This window comes from Botrytis sinoallii, assembly GCF_014898435.1.
Source record: "Botrytis sinoallii strain Bc 23 chromosome Unknown BSIN_001, whole genome shotgun sequence".
Classification (NCBI taxonomy): domain Eukaryota; kingdom Fungi; phylum Ascomycota; class Leotiomycetes; order Helotiales; family Sclerotiniaceae; genus Botrytis; species Botrytis sinoallii.
In genome coordinates this window covers 3,653,240-3,666,008 of record NW_024066028.1, presented here as the reverse complement: position 1 = coordinate 3,666,008, position 12,769 = coordinate 3,653,240, and the positions used below count along the sequence as shown (strand labels likewise).

The 12,769-nt window shown below is 40.8% G+C and overlaps 3 protein-coding genes across 3 annotated transcripts; all 3 read left to right on the top strand.

Moving 5' to 3' along the window:
* Positions 1-1,575: 1,575 nt before the first annotated feature.
* On the top strand, positions 1,576-3,741 carry EAF02_000822 (uncharacterized protein; the record flags this gene model as incomplete). The annotated part of the gene is made up of 4 exons (XM_038896870.1): positions 1,576-1,735; positions 1,900-2,789; positions 3,240-3,564; positions 3,620-3,741. The coding sequence occupies 4 exons, from the start codon at positions 1,576-1,578 to the stop codon at positions 3,739-3,741; spliced, it is 1,497 nt and encodes a 498-aa protein (XP_038763729.1).
* Positions 3,742-6,325: 2,584 nt separating this feature from the next.
* EAF02_000821 (uncharacterized protein) lies at positions 6,326-6,838 on the top strand (the record flags this gene model as incomplete). Its single annotated transcript, XM_038896869.1, has 1 exon — positions 6,326-6,838. The coding sequence occupies one exon, from the start codon at positions 6,326-6,328 to the stop codon at positions 6,836-6,838; it is 513 nt and encodes a 170-aa protein (XP_038763728.1).
* Positions 6,839-7,470: 632 nt separating this feature from the next.
* On the top strand, positions 7,471-10,332 carry EAF02_000820 (uncharacterized protein; the record flags this gene model as incomplete). The annotated part of the gene is made up of 2 exons (XM_038896868.1): positions 7,471-7,981; positions 8,041-10,332. 2 exons carry the CDS (start codon positions 7,471-7,473, stop codon positions 10,074-10,076), a joined length of 2,547 nt encoding a protein of 848 aa, XP_038763727.1. The 3' UTR covers positions 10,077-10,332.
* Positions 10,333-12,769: the final 2,437 nt, after the last annotated feature.

Below are 12,769 nucleotides of genomic sequence, written 5' to 3'. Positions count from 1 at the left end.
ATCCACCTACCCAGTATCTCCAATGTACATATAGATCCTAGCCATGCCACGAGGAACAATATCACGACTTTCTCCACGCACCTTCCGGAAGCGCTTGGGTCGACTAGTAAGGGTGGCACGGTGAAGACATCGCATGCTGGGTTGACAAGGATAGATTGAAGGATGGGGAATAATTCGTGGGTGAGTGGAAAGAATGAGGAAGGGAGGCGACATCGGAGTTACTTGATTTAATTGTAGAAGGTTGGAAAAGGTTGGGCACTAGATGGAAAACTCTGACTTGGTAGACGCAATTATTGGTGGAGGAGATGAAATTGAGAGATGATTGACATGACCGACATGAGATTCGATGGTTTTGTGAATACTAATACATGATTGGCATGGGATTGCGTATTTTGCTGGCCTGACATACAGGAAGGGGACGATTGAACGATGTTGACAAGAAAACGTGCGGTTGTAGCTTCGATTATCAATCATGGCGATTGTGATTGTGGGTGATGAAATGGCTTGGTAATTGATCTATAATTGATATCTTAGTTCAATTCCAAGCAAATTCATTCAAGCCGTCCACGGTGTGAACAAATGATATGTTAGAGAAAGTTGCAACCTAGAAGTCTTGTCATCATATATCACGGGATGTCACCGCGATACCGAACCGATGTGATACTTCCCTTTTTCGGAGAATTCTTTACCCTTGAAGCATTAAACAATATGTAGCTTATTATCATTCTCGTCTCCAAATTATTTGATAGATTCAACGTTCATCTGTAGATACCCCTTCATCACTTATCATCTCTGTCTCGCTAGAGGGAGGGAGGTAAAGTTAGTAACCTTTTAAGCCGCCACCGGTGAGCTTAAAATCATATTGTGATCGTTTTGACTTGCAGTCATTCGCCAAGAATACCTAAACACCTGTACAAGTAATCGTTTCAATAATTCTCTTCGATTTTTGACCTGTTAGCTCCTTCAAGAGAAAATAATATATTTCTTTCTTCTTTAAACTTCATAAATACATCCCATCGGCCGAAGCTAAATTACCTTGTTGTCCTGCTGTAAACTACGCTAATTGTGTAGATCGCAATAATCAAGCTTTCTCATCTAGTGCATTGAAACAACAACCGACGAATATTTCCGATTCACATCTGAAATAGGAAGCTCACCAACCATCCATACATACACCGTACACCATTTTCACCGTATAGTGAGTAACGGCAGTCCAATTCCAAGAATTCTGATCATTCTATTTGATCATTCAGTCTTACCGTCCAAGAGATATCACAGTGAAACTAAACAGAGGAAAAGCTTGCGAGCATTATCAAATGATCAATTAAGATCTCATCATCATCGAATAAGACGTTAAGAAAGACATTTTCAAAAGAAGATATCAATCCCATCGTACCCAACCACATCTGATTGAACAATCTACAACATTGTACCCAATATATCTCGGTTTGGTCATAAGGACACAAACATTCCCCCTTCGTCCTTTTTAAAATCTGCTCCACCTTCCAAGTTAGAGGGCCTTCTCGATAGAGCAGAACAGACGAGTTTTCTTTCGTTTGACAGAGAGTCTATCAAATGGAGAACGAAAAATACTTGCATGGTCGGTTGGATCCCGGCATCGAATCGACTCTTCAGTTAGTCGAGGCAGTGGAAAGTCCTGATATGAGCAATTTCTTCTCTTCCCAGGAAGCACCATCCTCTGAATCATCTCAATCCAAAAATGCGGCATTTCCGGGTATGTATCTTTCTTCGTTGCATTGTATTTGCTTGGTGTTCTTGGCTTTCGAGCTGTGTTTTTTCGCTTGATGGAAATGACAAGATCTTTCAGTTAAGCATAAGTCCCAATTACTGTATCCAGTTGAAAGAACCATGGCTGATAGCAATCATTTCTATCCTTAGGTATCGGATCTCCCAATGATACCCAGCTCAAGCTAACCCACCTTCCGGTTGAGATACTTCGCCAAGTTTCTTCCTATCTTTCGCCATGCGATCTGATAAAGTTAGGCAAATCGTGCAAAATATTGTATGAAATCACAGAAACTGATTCACTTTGGCGGCGCCTGGTACAAGAAAATGTGCCCGGTGTCAAGCTTAATTCTCCTTTCCCATGCGAGTCTTTCAAAGAGCTTTACCAATCTCATGATCCTCACTGGTTCCTTACCAAGAACAAACTATGGTTTGGCGACTCTGATTACTACGGGCAGCTCATGATATCTAAATACAACCCTGAGACTGGTTCTATCGGATTATACAGACTTCTAACACAAAGACCTTCACCTCAATTTTGTACATGGAAGGATGATATGTCAGTCGTAATTCATTGCTTTGATCCCAGAACGCAATTAGCTACTTCTCCTCAGCAACTAGACCTCCATTCTTATTCGCACCGATCCCTATCAGATATGGGTCACACCGAACGAAGGCTCAAGGGTGAGCTACCGCTAAAAATGGCGAATCGCGGAAATTCTACTCGGGAATGTCCTTCGAGGTTCTTGCTATCAAAATTGTTAGTAGGTAATCAGCCCAACAGGCCGCAAGCAAATAAATGGCCACCACCAAAGATTCCAGCAAAAGTTCGAGCAGGTCGTCCTACCATTTTCGATAATTCATGTACAGCCACTTGGGGTCGACCCGAGAATCGTTCTCAGATCAATGAAAAATCGTTTCGTATTAGAGGCTGGATGGAAATGAATGGTTTGGTACAAATAGGAGATCAAATCCAAACATATTCGACTCTTGATTTTGAATTGTATACACCGACAGAGGATAAGCCTTATAGAGGTATCTTTGTAAGTTTGCTCTCACTTTATCGCTTCCTCAATTCACTCAGATCTGAGCTTTAATGGAGAAGTTCATCGGAAACTTTGCCTGTTTTACGAGGCCTCTCAATTGCATATCTCTTCTGTACATTCATGACTTTTCCCAGGCTCATGATATATACACGATATGACTTACAACATGTACAATGAACGAGGAAACGATCAGGATTTCCAACAGTCCGGATACCTAGGCAAAGAATATCTCAAAGGTTTCTGATCTTTTTCCACATGTTCGATTCATCTAGAACACTGAATCGAATCAGAACCAAACTCGTTTGAAATAATCAAATCACTCTCAGAGATTCATAACTTCGCAAAACTGAGACGCCACATCAACCTATTATTAGACAAACCGGGTTCAACGGATCATCACCAAATCAGGATCTTAAATTCACCTGCTGATTCAAATCACAATTCTAGGTCGGAGACTACTCAGGTCATGGATGCGAATATCTACTATTAGATCAACGAGATGGACTTCAGAAACAGGACGAACCAAACATGTCGAAATCAAGAGGCGAATCGCACGAAGCGTGGGAAGCAAGAAAAGGGCAAGCGCGAACTCCCACAGGGTCTCTATGCGCTATTAAATTGACTGGAGATCCAAATATACCTCGAGGGGAAATTACATGGGTCGCTGATGATATTAGTGACAAGGGATTAGTTCGTTATGGGGAGAAGGATTGGCCTGGTGCAAGAATTGTGAGGAGTCGCGGTCAAATTGCCAATCAAGGATATAAAAATCGTATTTGTTTCCTTTCTCCAGCAATTGTAGAGGGATTCTTACTGACTGTTGATAGCAAAATATATCGAAACGGAACTGATAATGATTTCCCCAGATGTGTTGGCACAGCACTGGGTACCCTTCGGACATATCTCTTTCTTTCATAGAGTAGATATTGATAGCTATGTAAATCAATAGCTGGGAAATCATAAGGAGAAAGATAATTTGAAGGAAGGATAAGGTTTCTGTTATATCTTGAAGACGATCTAGATGGCTGAATTGAGTTTGGGATGATATCTAGTGGGGACCGCGATGGTCAAACTAAGCGGCACACCAGACTCAAAGAACTACCTAGGACTCTGAGGACTATCTGATAATGAGTTTCAGTTTTGTGATTCGAATTCGATAGTCGGATGGTCCTTCATTGCCAGATGATACGACCGGCATGTTTTTTGATCTGCTATTTATTGCATTTACTGCGTTCATTGCACAGTATGGATGGAGTTTTGAATTATAATACACCGGGAGTTCAAAGGATTGGATCTATTTTAGGATACTATTATCGCTTTGTTTCTTTGTGTATAAATTGATACCTAGCCATTATAATAACAATTCATCATATTATTTACAGAACTTTTCATTGTTCTCAAGTTTTTGATCAGGTAGTAAGAATGATTTGTCTGAAGTTCCTTCATCAACGCACAGACATACACTCACCCGCCAATAATATATAATCCACTCTTAAATAATGTTTACAACAAATCCCATAGGACCCGTGGATTAGTGGTTATATCGCATCCTTTACATTGTAATTCAACTTTAACAACTTTGAATTAATTAATATCGGATTAGGTCCCCGGTTCGACCCCGGGCGGGTTCATCAATTTTATTTGTTGCTGTTTTTTTTTGGGTGAGGGTTCGGGATGGTGGAAGGGGATGGAGGAAATCGATGGATGGGTTCGCTGGCACGTGGGTGGGAAAGAGGAGAGGATTGGGAAGGAGTGGATCGGTGTGGGGTGGAATGATTTTGTTAATAAGTGTATGTATGTGGTGGTTGTGATTGGTGGGCTATTCACACGTGGTGTACGATGAATAATGATTGCTCCACCTAAATATGGGTCACCAATCACCTTGTAGCAGATACCTAGTTATTATGATTTGATGTGTAGAAAGAACTCTGATGTTTATCATTGGATATAGTTATTCATTCACTAGACTTCTGATAGCGAATCAATTATTTGCTTTGTTTTTTCCTTCCTCGAGCCTTCTTCATAAACAGATAGACGAGTAAGAGAGGCTCCTGGTAGAGGATATCATCGAATCACGAAAGGGTGAGATAACATAGGTGTAAGTAATAGTAAGTGTGTGCACAGCGAATTTGCATGGGGTGTTTTAGTGACTGGTCTGGAATTAGGAAAGAGAGGATGGTTTGCATGATGATGTCGAGGGGAGTGGATGTTGGGATTCATTGGCTATGTATGTACGAGCGATCTAGATTCATCTATAGTGATCAGGGGACGAGTGGTGGTCATGCAGGCGGATCATCTGAAGTATGTTTGTTCTATGTTCGAATCGATTTGGGGGGTGCTGAGTAGTATTCTTTCATACTTATTTTGTGAGTACCGATATTGGAGATGGGGAGTGTATACTGGAAGGAAGGAAGCATTACGGATGAGTGTTGCAGAGATTTTGGATGTTTGAGTTTGGTTTAATGTTTGAATTTATTTGAATGTTTGAATTCAGTTAAGTGTCTGAAGTCTGTTGGATATCTGAATTAAATTAAATACCTTAAAGTATCCGACAACCAAAAGCTCCTCGTCGTCGGACTAGGAGTAAAAACCGTATCCTCTACATACCTACCCGTATTTCTTTCCCCCGACCAATCAACTACCTTCCATCCACCTTTAGGCTCTAGATATATCTTGCTCCATTTGGTTTCCTTGATCTTGATGGCTTTCTTTCCCTTTGCCGTCGCTGCTCTTTTACATCTTGCACATTTGTTTAAACTCCATAGTCTTGATTTCCCGGAGGCTTTTGGGCATGGAGATGTGGTTTTGTAGGATTTGTTTCTCAATTGGAGAGAACAGCTATGAGTATATTTGGTTATGTGGGAACAATCATGGTGGGTGTGGGTGATGGTACACATGATTTTGTTTGTGACTATTATGCTAAGTTGTTTTGTGATTGGTGAGTATAATGAGATTCGAAAAAGATAACTTGGGTATGTATATTTGATATGGCGGTGACTGACTTTCGATGGTATTTGTGGTTCCGGTATGTGTTGAGTGAATCACAATGACTTTTGAACAAGAAATGAACAATGTGGTTGTTCGCTACAAAGCTTTTGTACTGGAACATAACAAAGAAAGCAGAGTATGAAAGACAGTTTTGGAACTACAAAGAAGACAAACAACGTTTGATAATGTTCCTAGACATTGGAATCTTGCTCAAAGGCTTAGAAGATTTCTTTGTGTTGTTTCATTGTTAAGAACAATCGCCTTATTTATAGTTTGAACTGGGAACTGGGTGTTATAGAGATCGATTTCGTGAAAGTGTAGGAGTATCTTGTGTTAAATCTTCGTTCTTATCCGAAGCAAATAGATAGGTGAAGGACAGAAACAGAATGGGATCAGAACAACCCTCTCCCATGAAGTATAAATCTGGCTGATTCTATACTTCTAAATTATCATCAAATCATCACTCCATTGATTAACACTCCAAGCCCCTATAACAACAACTCAAAACAACCAAGAAAACACCAGATAAACTTACCAACCACATCATGTGTAACTGGATCTGCACCATTGAGGTTTGCCCCACTTGCAACAGCAAGCAGAAGACTAGCTACGAGGCTTTCCACTGTGAAGCCAATTGCTACCCTGTCCGCCGAAACGCTTTCTTTTGTAAAAACTACAGAAAACTCAACAACGAGATCATAGCTGATTCTCCATGCATCGATTGCGAAGAACCGATCTCTGTCTTCGAAAACTCAGATTCAAGCGAGGATGAGCAGAAGACAGAAATGGACAGCGAGACTGTTGCAGTTGACGACGCTTCAGAGGATGAACGCGACTCAAATGATGGGAACATGTCCGATGTCTCAGAAGTTTCAGCACTCTCAGACGAAGATGATCAAGATCATGAGACAGTCATGGAAGGTTTGATGGCAGGACAAATTCAGTACGACGACGACGACACGTTTGACGCGCGGGAATTCTTTGGCGATCCAGACTTGGACGAAGAGGAATCACCATTCTGGCCCAGAATCGAGATGTTGAGGAGAGGGTTGGATTAGATTGGCTGGACCAATCAGATCGGACCTCCTTGACTGCGAGAGATAGAATTTGTTTTTTCCCTTAATAGATAGATATTGTACCTAGTTAATTTTGAATATTTGAATGTGAGTCCCGAATGTGAGATGAACTAAATACCGAACCCAAAGGTTGGAGAGAAATGAAATTGACCTTGGAGAAATAAGAGATGGGATTGAAGCCGTCTCTGAGAAGAATCAATTCTGACACATGAATGAAGATCTAATGGTTCATCCTTGACGATATATCGTTTGATGGAATGTGAGTGAATTTACACTATGGAAATATATGAGAGCTGCGAGGGGGATATATATGAGAGACTTTGGCGTAGACAACCTCGGCAGTTGCTTCGAGAAATGGACTATACCTAATCTAGCTTAGTAGAAACCTTCATCTCTCTGACCGCGGACTTTCCAAGAAGCACAATTGCAATGAAATGTAAAGAGTTCATGATGGCCCGTGTAGCACATCTCCATTCATCACTTTGTTACCATGCAATGTACGTGGTCTGCCTGATCGAAGGAGCTGGGCGCCAAGCAGAGTTGAAAAGTTGCAATGCTAATAAGGAAATTACTTCTGCAATTCCAGCACAGCAATGTAAGCATTTCTCTTGAACATGTTGTCTCGGCTTTTGAATTCTACGCTGGAAAAGCTGTCAATCAAAGAAGCAACACCTTTGGAATCTCCTAAGGATTTATATCCAACTCTGTCTTTTCCTCCGCCTCATCCGGCGGGGAAAGGAACCCGATCAATATGTGCACGATGTCTGACCCTACTCTCCCATATGATAAAACTATATGGAGATGGAACAAAGCAAGATAAACTTCAGATTATGCACTCTCCATCAATGCAAGTACGCGATTTTCGACCAAAGCACAGAAGTCTGTGGAGACATCCTAAGGATGACCCCGAGGAGGATTCATTAGATGAGAATTGCGTTCTATGTGCAAAGATCAGAATTCTTTTCGATGCAATGCAAGCACATGTATCATTTGAACCTTCCTTGAGAGATGCACCTTATGAGGACTGGAGCTTAACTTGGGCGGGAAGCATTGATATTCCGGATAGATGTCTTAGTGTACTTATTACCACAAAACATAAGGGCGGATTTTCATGGGAATTGGTATGTATCTACAACGAAATTTATTAAAAATTGTGGCTAAATGATGATCTAACTTATGATCAGGTGGCTTTAAGGTCTACCCCGGTGCGGACAATAATGTTGCACATATACCAGCCTCCGAGGAAACGTCCCGTGATTACCCTGTTATTGTACCACTGGATTTTCAGGATCCCACAGGGCAAGATACTAATATCATTCAACCTGAGCCTGCTGCTTTCTGTTCAACACTAAGCGCTGGAACAACGGCCGGGGTAAGGTTATGGATGAATACTTGCGCAAACTCCCACACACAGTGTCGCAGGATATTCAGAAAGGGTGGCGACGATCAATATGAACCGGAAACATATTGGTTTCCAGATCGCCTACTTAAAATTGCTCGAGACGACTCTGAGCCTGGATATTCGGACATAAGTGCGCGTTTGGTAGTCAGATCTGATCCTGCCGACTTTCCTCCAGGATGGAAGGGGTTAGACTACGCTTCTCTCTCTCATTCTTGGGGTCCTGAACCGGATCCTTCTGCTCCTCTTGGTGGTCGTATCGGGGCAGTGCTCACTAAGTCAAATCTTGCCCTTTGGCGAGTTGACGTACCACTCGATGATCTTCCACTCACCTTCAGGCATGCAATAATTGTCTGTGTGACGTTGGGATTTCAGTACATCTGGATTGATAGCTTATGTATTATTCAAGACAGCCTTGAAGATTGGCAGGAGCAGAGCGCTATGATGAGAGATGTGTACAAGTTTGCATGGTTAAATATTGCGGCTCTATCCACCACATCCGACTATGAAGGTTTTATCAATGAATATCGAGATCCACGAGCCGAGTTTGGATTTCGAACTTCTTTTGCATCTATTCTTGGCCATGATCTTGAACAAAAACACGCTGATAATGACGACTGCTTGTTACTTAGTGGCGTAGCAAGGCTTTTGTGGAACTTCTCCTCTGATATACCTGGTAATACTGTGTCGAATGCACCCTTATTTACACGAGCATGGGTATACCAAGAGCGCAGTCTTGCTCGACGGACTCTCGCTTTTGCGAAGAATAGTGTGTATTGGGCTTGTGATGAACATTCCGGTGGAGAACAGCCCGAATGGTCTGGTGTTGAAGGCTCGAGTTTACGAAGAACGTTACACTTTGTGCGGGAAACGGCTGTATTGAACCCGCCTTCTGAAGAGCAACTAATGCGGTTACTAAGAGATTTTGAAAAAACCTGGCAATCCACCGTAGCAGCATACACACGTTGTAAATTGACACAAAGCATTGATAAACTCATTGCCGTTTCATCCATCGCTCAAGAACTGGCGGCAATGATGCCACAGAAATATCTCGCGGGACTATATGATTTCAACGTTGTGCATCAACTGACTTGGGTTAACATAGATGGACGAACCACACCACCAAGAAAGCGAGTTGGAGACCCAGAATACGTAGCTCCAAGTTGGAGTTGGGCCAGTGTTGAAGCACCAGTACATAATTATACCATCACTGCATCCGGCGTCAGTCCAAAATATGAAGAAACCCCTGGTTTTAAACAATTTGCACTAGCCAATGTAATAGGCGCAGACGTGGCACTTGAAACAGAGTACCTCTTTGGTTTTGTGAAAGCGGGATGGATGAGATTACGTGGACGTTTGAATCGTGTAAAGGCAGCTTACAATAGAGCACCGAGTTGGAATGCTTGGGAAAAAAGTGTTCAGCTTATTGACGAAGACACGGGACAAGGTATATGGTATACCGGAGATACTGTAGAGGCATATGAGATTATTAGTTGGAATACGGGAATCAGAAGCTTGGTGTGGATGCCGCTGCTGATAACATTCGATAGCACTGTGTCATGTCAATGCATCTTCCTTGTTGAGGTGGATGCTTCGGATCAAATCGGCGATGATGGAAAATTTGTCAAGCCGGGTGAGAAAGTATATAGAAGGGTTGCAAGTGGAAATTTTGGGAGTGTTACGAGTAGTCATCGACATAATAAATTGATTATGGGATTGGGGAGATATCCGTTTATGCGAGAGAAAGATGGCCAAGGACAGGCGTTAGCAAATGGGTTTAAGAGAAGAGAAGATGGATTCGAGCAGATAGTTATCATTTAAATGGGGACGATCTCTGGTATATATCGAAGAGCTTAAAGTTCTCACATAGTCTTGATTACAATCAAATCAACTATGAAGACTATGAGTTTTTCATCCCGACGCTATACACTTGGTTAATTGAATCGGTGAAGACATAGTATGTATATACTTCACATTGTGTACAAGCTGGTGCTCGCGTTGCTTTAGAACCATTATACCAGAGAAGTGGGTGGGAGATGAAGTGTAGATACAAAAGGGAAAACCCCTTATAACCCTCCACTTCCTCCCTCTCCACCCCTTTTCAAAGCTCGATGATTGTTTCAGTTGATATGATTATTTCACTTGATATGATTATTCTACTTGACATGATTATCCCAATTGATATAGTTATTCTATTTGATATAATTATCCCACTTGATATAGTTATTTTGTTTAACATGATTGTTCTACTTGATATGATTATCCCAATTGATATAGTTATTCTATTTGATATGATTATTCTACTTAATATAATTTTTCTACTTGAAATGATTATCTCAATTGATATGATTATCCCAATTGATATGATTATTTTACTTGATACGATTGTTTTATTTGATATAATTATTTTACTTGATATGATTATCCTAGTTAATATGATTATCCCAGTTAATACGATTGTTCTACTTGATATTATGATTCTAATCAATTGTAATATATAAGTCGGTTACCCTACTTTCGGGCCACCCCTGTTATGGGCCACTTTTCGATCACTTTTCACACCAAAAATGGAATTTCTAACTTTCTTATTTATAAATAGAATACATTGAAAATTTATATATATATAATTCAAATCGTTTTGAATTTATTCTGAAATTTTTAGATTTTTAGGATTTTTCTATATTGAGATCTAGAGCTTTAAAATATCGATTTTTTAATTTGTATAGGAATCACATACAAATTTGAAAATTTTATAAAATCTTTAATAACTTTTTAATAAAAATTCGCTCTAAGTACCTTTACATACAAAATTTGGTGTAAAGGTACCTGTCCGAGTTCCCCATATGTCCGAGTTCCCCATACGTTACGTTATAAAAAGAGAATATAATATTAAAGAATCAGATGTGACGAATATCACGTGACATACGTGATGACTCATCACAACTAAGTTCAAGGCTAGCTTGAACTAGGCGAGTGTTATTATACAAGAGATAAAGAGATCCCTTAAGGATCTCTTTCCTCTTTAGCTTTCTTATTCTAGTTATTTGACCTCTATGATATGCTCTAGTATGTGATCGTGACAAGAAAATGAATTTCAGATTCAAAAACGTTTCGGGTTGAAAAATCCATATGAAGTGTCATACTGAGCAATGCCCAACTTTGCTATCAAAATCGACAAAATTCTACCTTCCATCTCCCATTCTCAAACACTTTGCCCCACCCCCATCATTCCCACCTCAGAGATAGTTTTCCATGGGGTAAACGGTTCTGCCTTGCAGAGAATTTTTTGGAAATGCTCAATCGGAACCATACTTATTATTATCGCTAAAACTAACAAATGTGCGGTAATTGTGGACACGATGGTTGTGAACTGTGTCAGGCTTCCTTATTTTTTGTCCATATGCAACACTTTTCCTATAGGGTGAATGGGGGAGGAGGCGATTAGCAGATTTTTACTGCAGTCTGCTTACTCGTAGGAGTACTTGCTTTCTCACAATGACCTTATGCATATACCGTTCCTGTAGGATAAGTCGGGACAGCAGGCGGTTTGCAAGTCTCCACTACCTAAGGCGTCCTTGTTTTCTATGCCCAATTGTTAAGACTTCCTCATTTTCATCAAATCCATTTCCCAATGCCCAATGCCTGATCTTAAGCGCTGCGATGGATCCATCAAAATTCCATATTTCAAACTTGCTGAAATTACTTTGTTGCCTATCTAGAAATATGCTTTCGCGTAGTTAGAGGCGAGGGCGAAATTTTCATGGGAGTCTTTACGAATCCGAGGAACTGCCAAGCTGGATATTCCTTGTGCACTTACACATAATATGTTACACCAAGAATCCGAAGGTACCCCGAATGCAATGTGTCAAAGGGTACCTAGTACCTACTCCACAACTTTCATGGATGATAAGGAGTTTGACGGGCTTCCCGTATCAAGTCTTCCCTTTCTTCCATGTGAATTTCCCCAACCGGAGCACAAGCCGATGCGCGGAGTTGGTCGTACGCGATGTTCCAACTCGCTTTTGAAGCGCTCACTTGACCGCAATAGTTATTGATGATAATATACCTACCGGTAATGGTGGCTGTTATCCGTAATGTCACAGGGTACCTACATATTGTATGTCCATCTTCGTTACAAATTGCTTGGGAGGAGGTTGGAAAGTAAAAAGTTCAGAGTTGGATAGTTCAAGGAATACTTAGGTAGAACTATTCTGTGAGATTAAAAAGCTGTAGGATTCAGAGAGTGGATATTCGAGATCTAGTTTAACGCGCTGTGTCCAATGAATATGAAGTTAAAAGAAATATGGTATGATCATGATGATATCTAGGCTGGGCTGGAAATGGAAATGGAAATTTCGCGATGAGATCAGTGACCAATGACCAAGTTTTTGAACGGAGTATATCCTGTTTGAAATAAGCGCGTGGGTCGAGGCTTTAGGAAATAACATGGAGTTAATTCATTGTTTATATTTCGATCTTTGATTTGATGCCTGGTGTCCTGGTTTGCTGGTTTG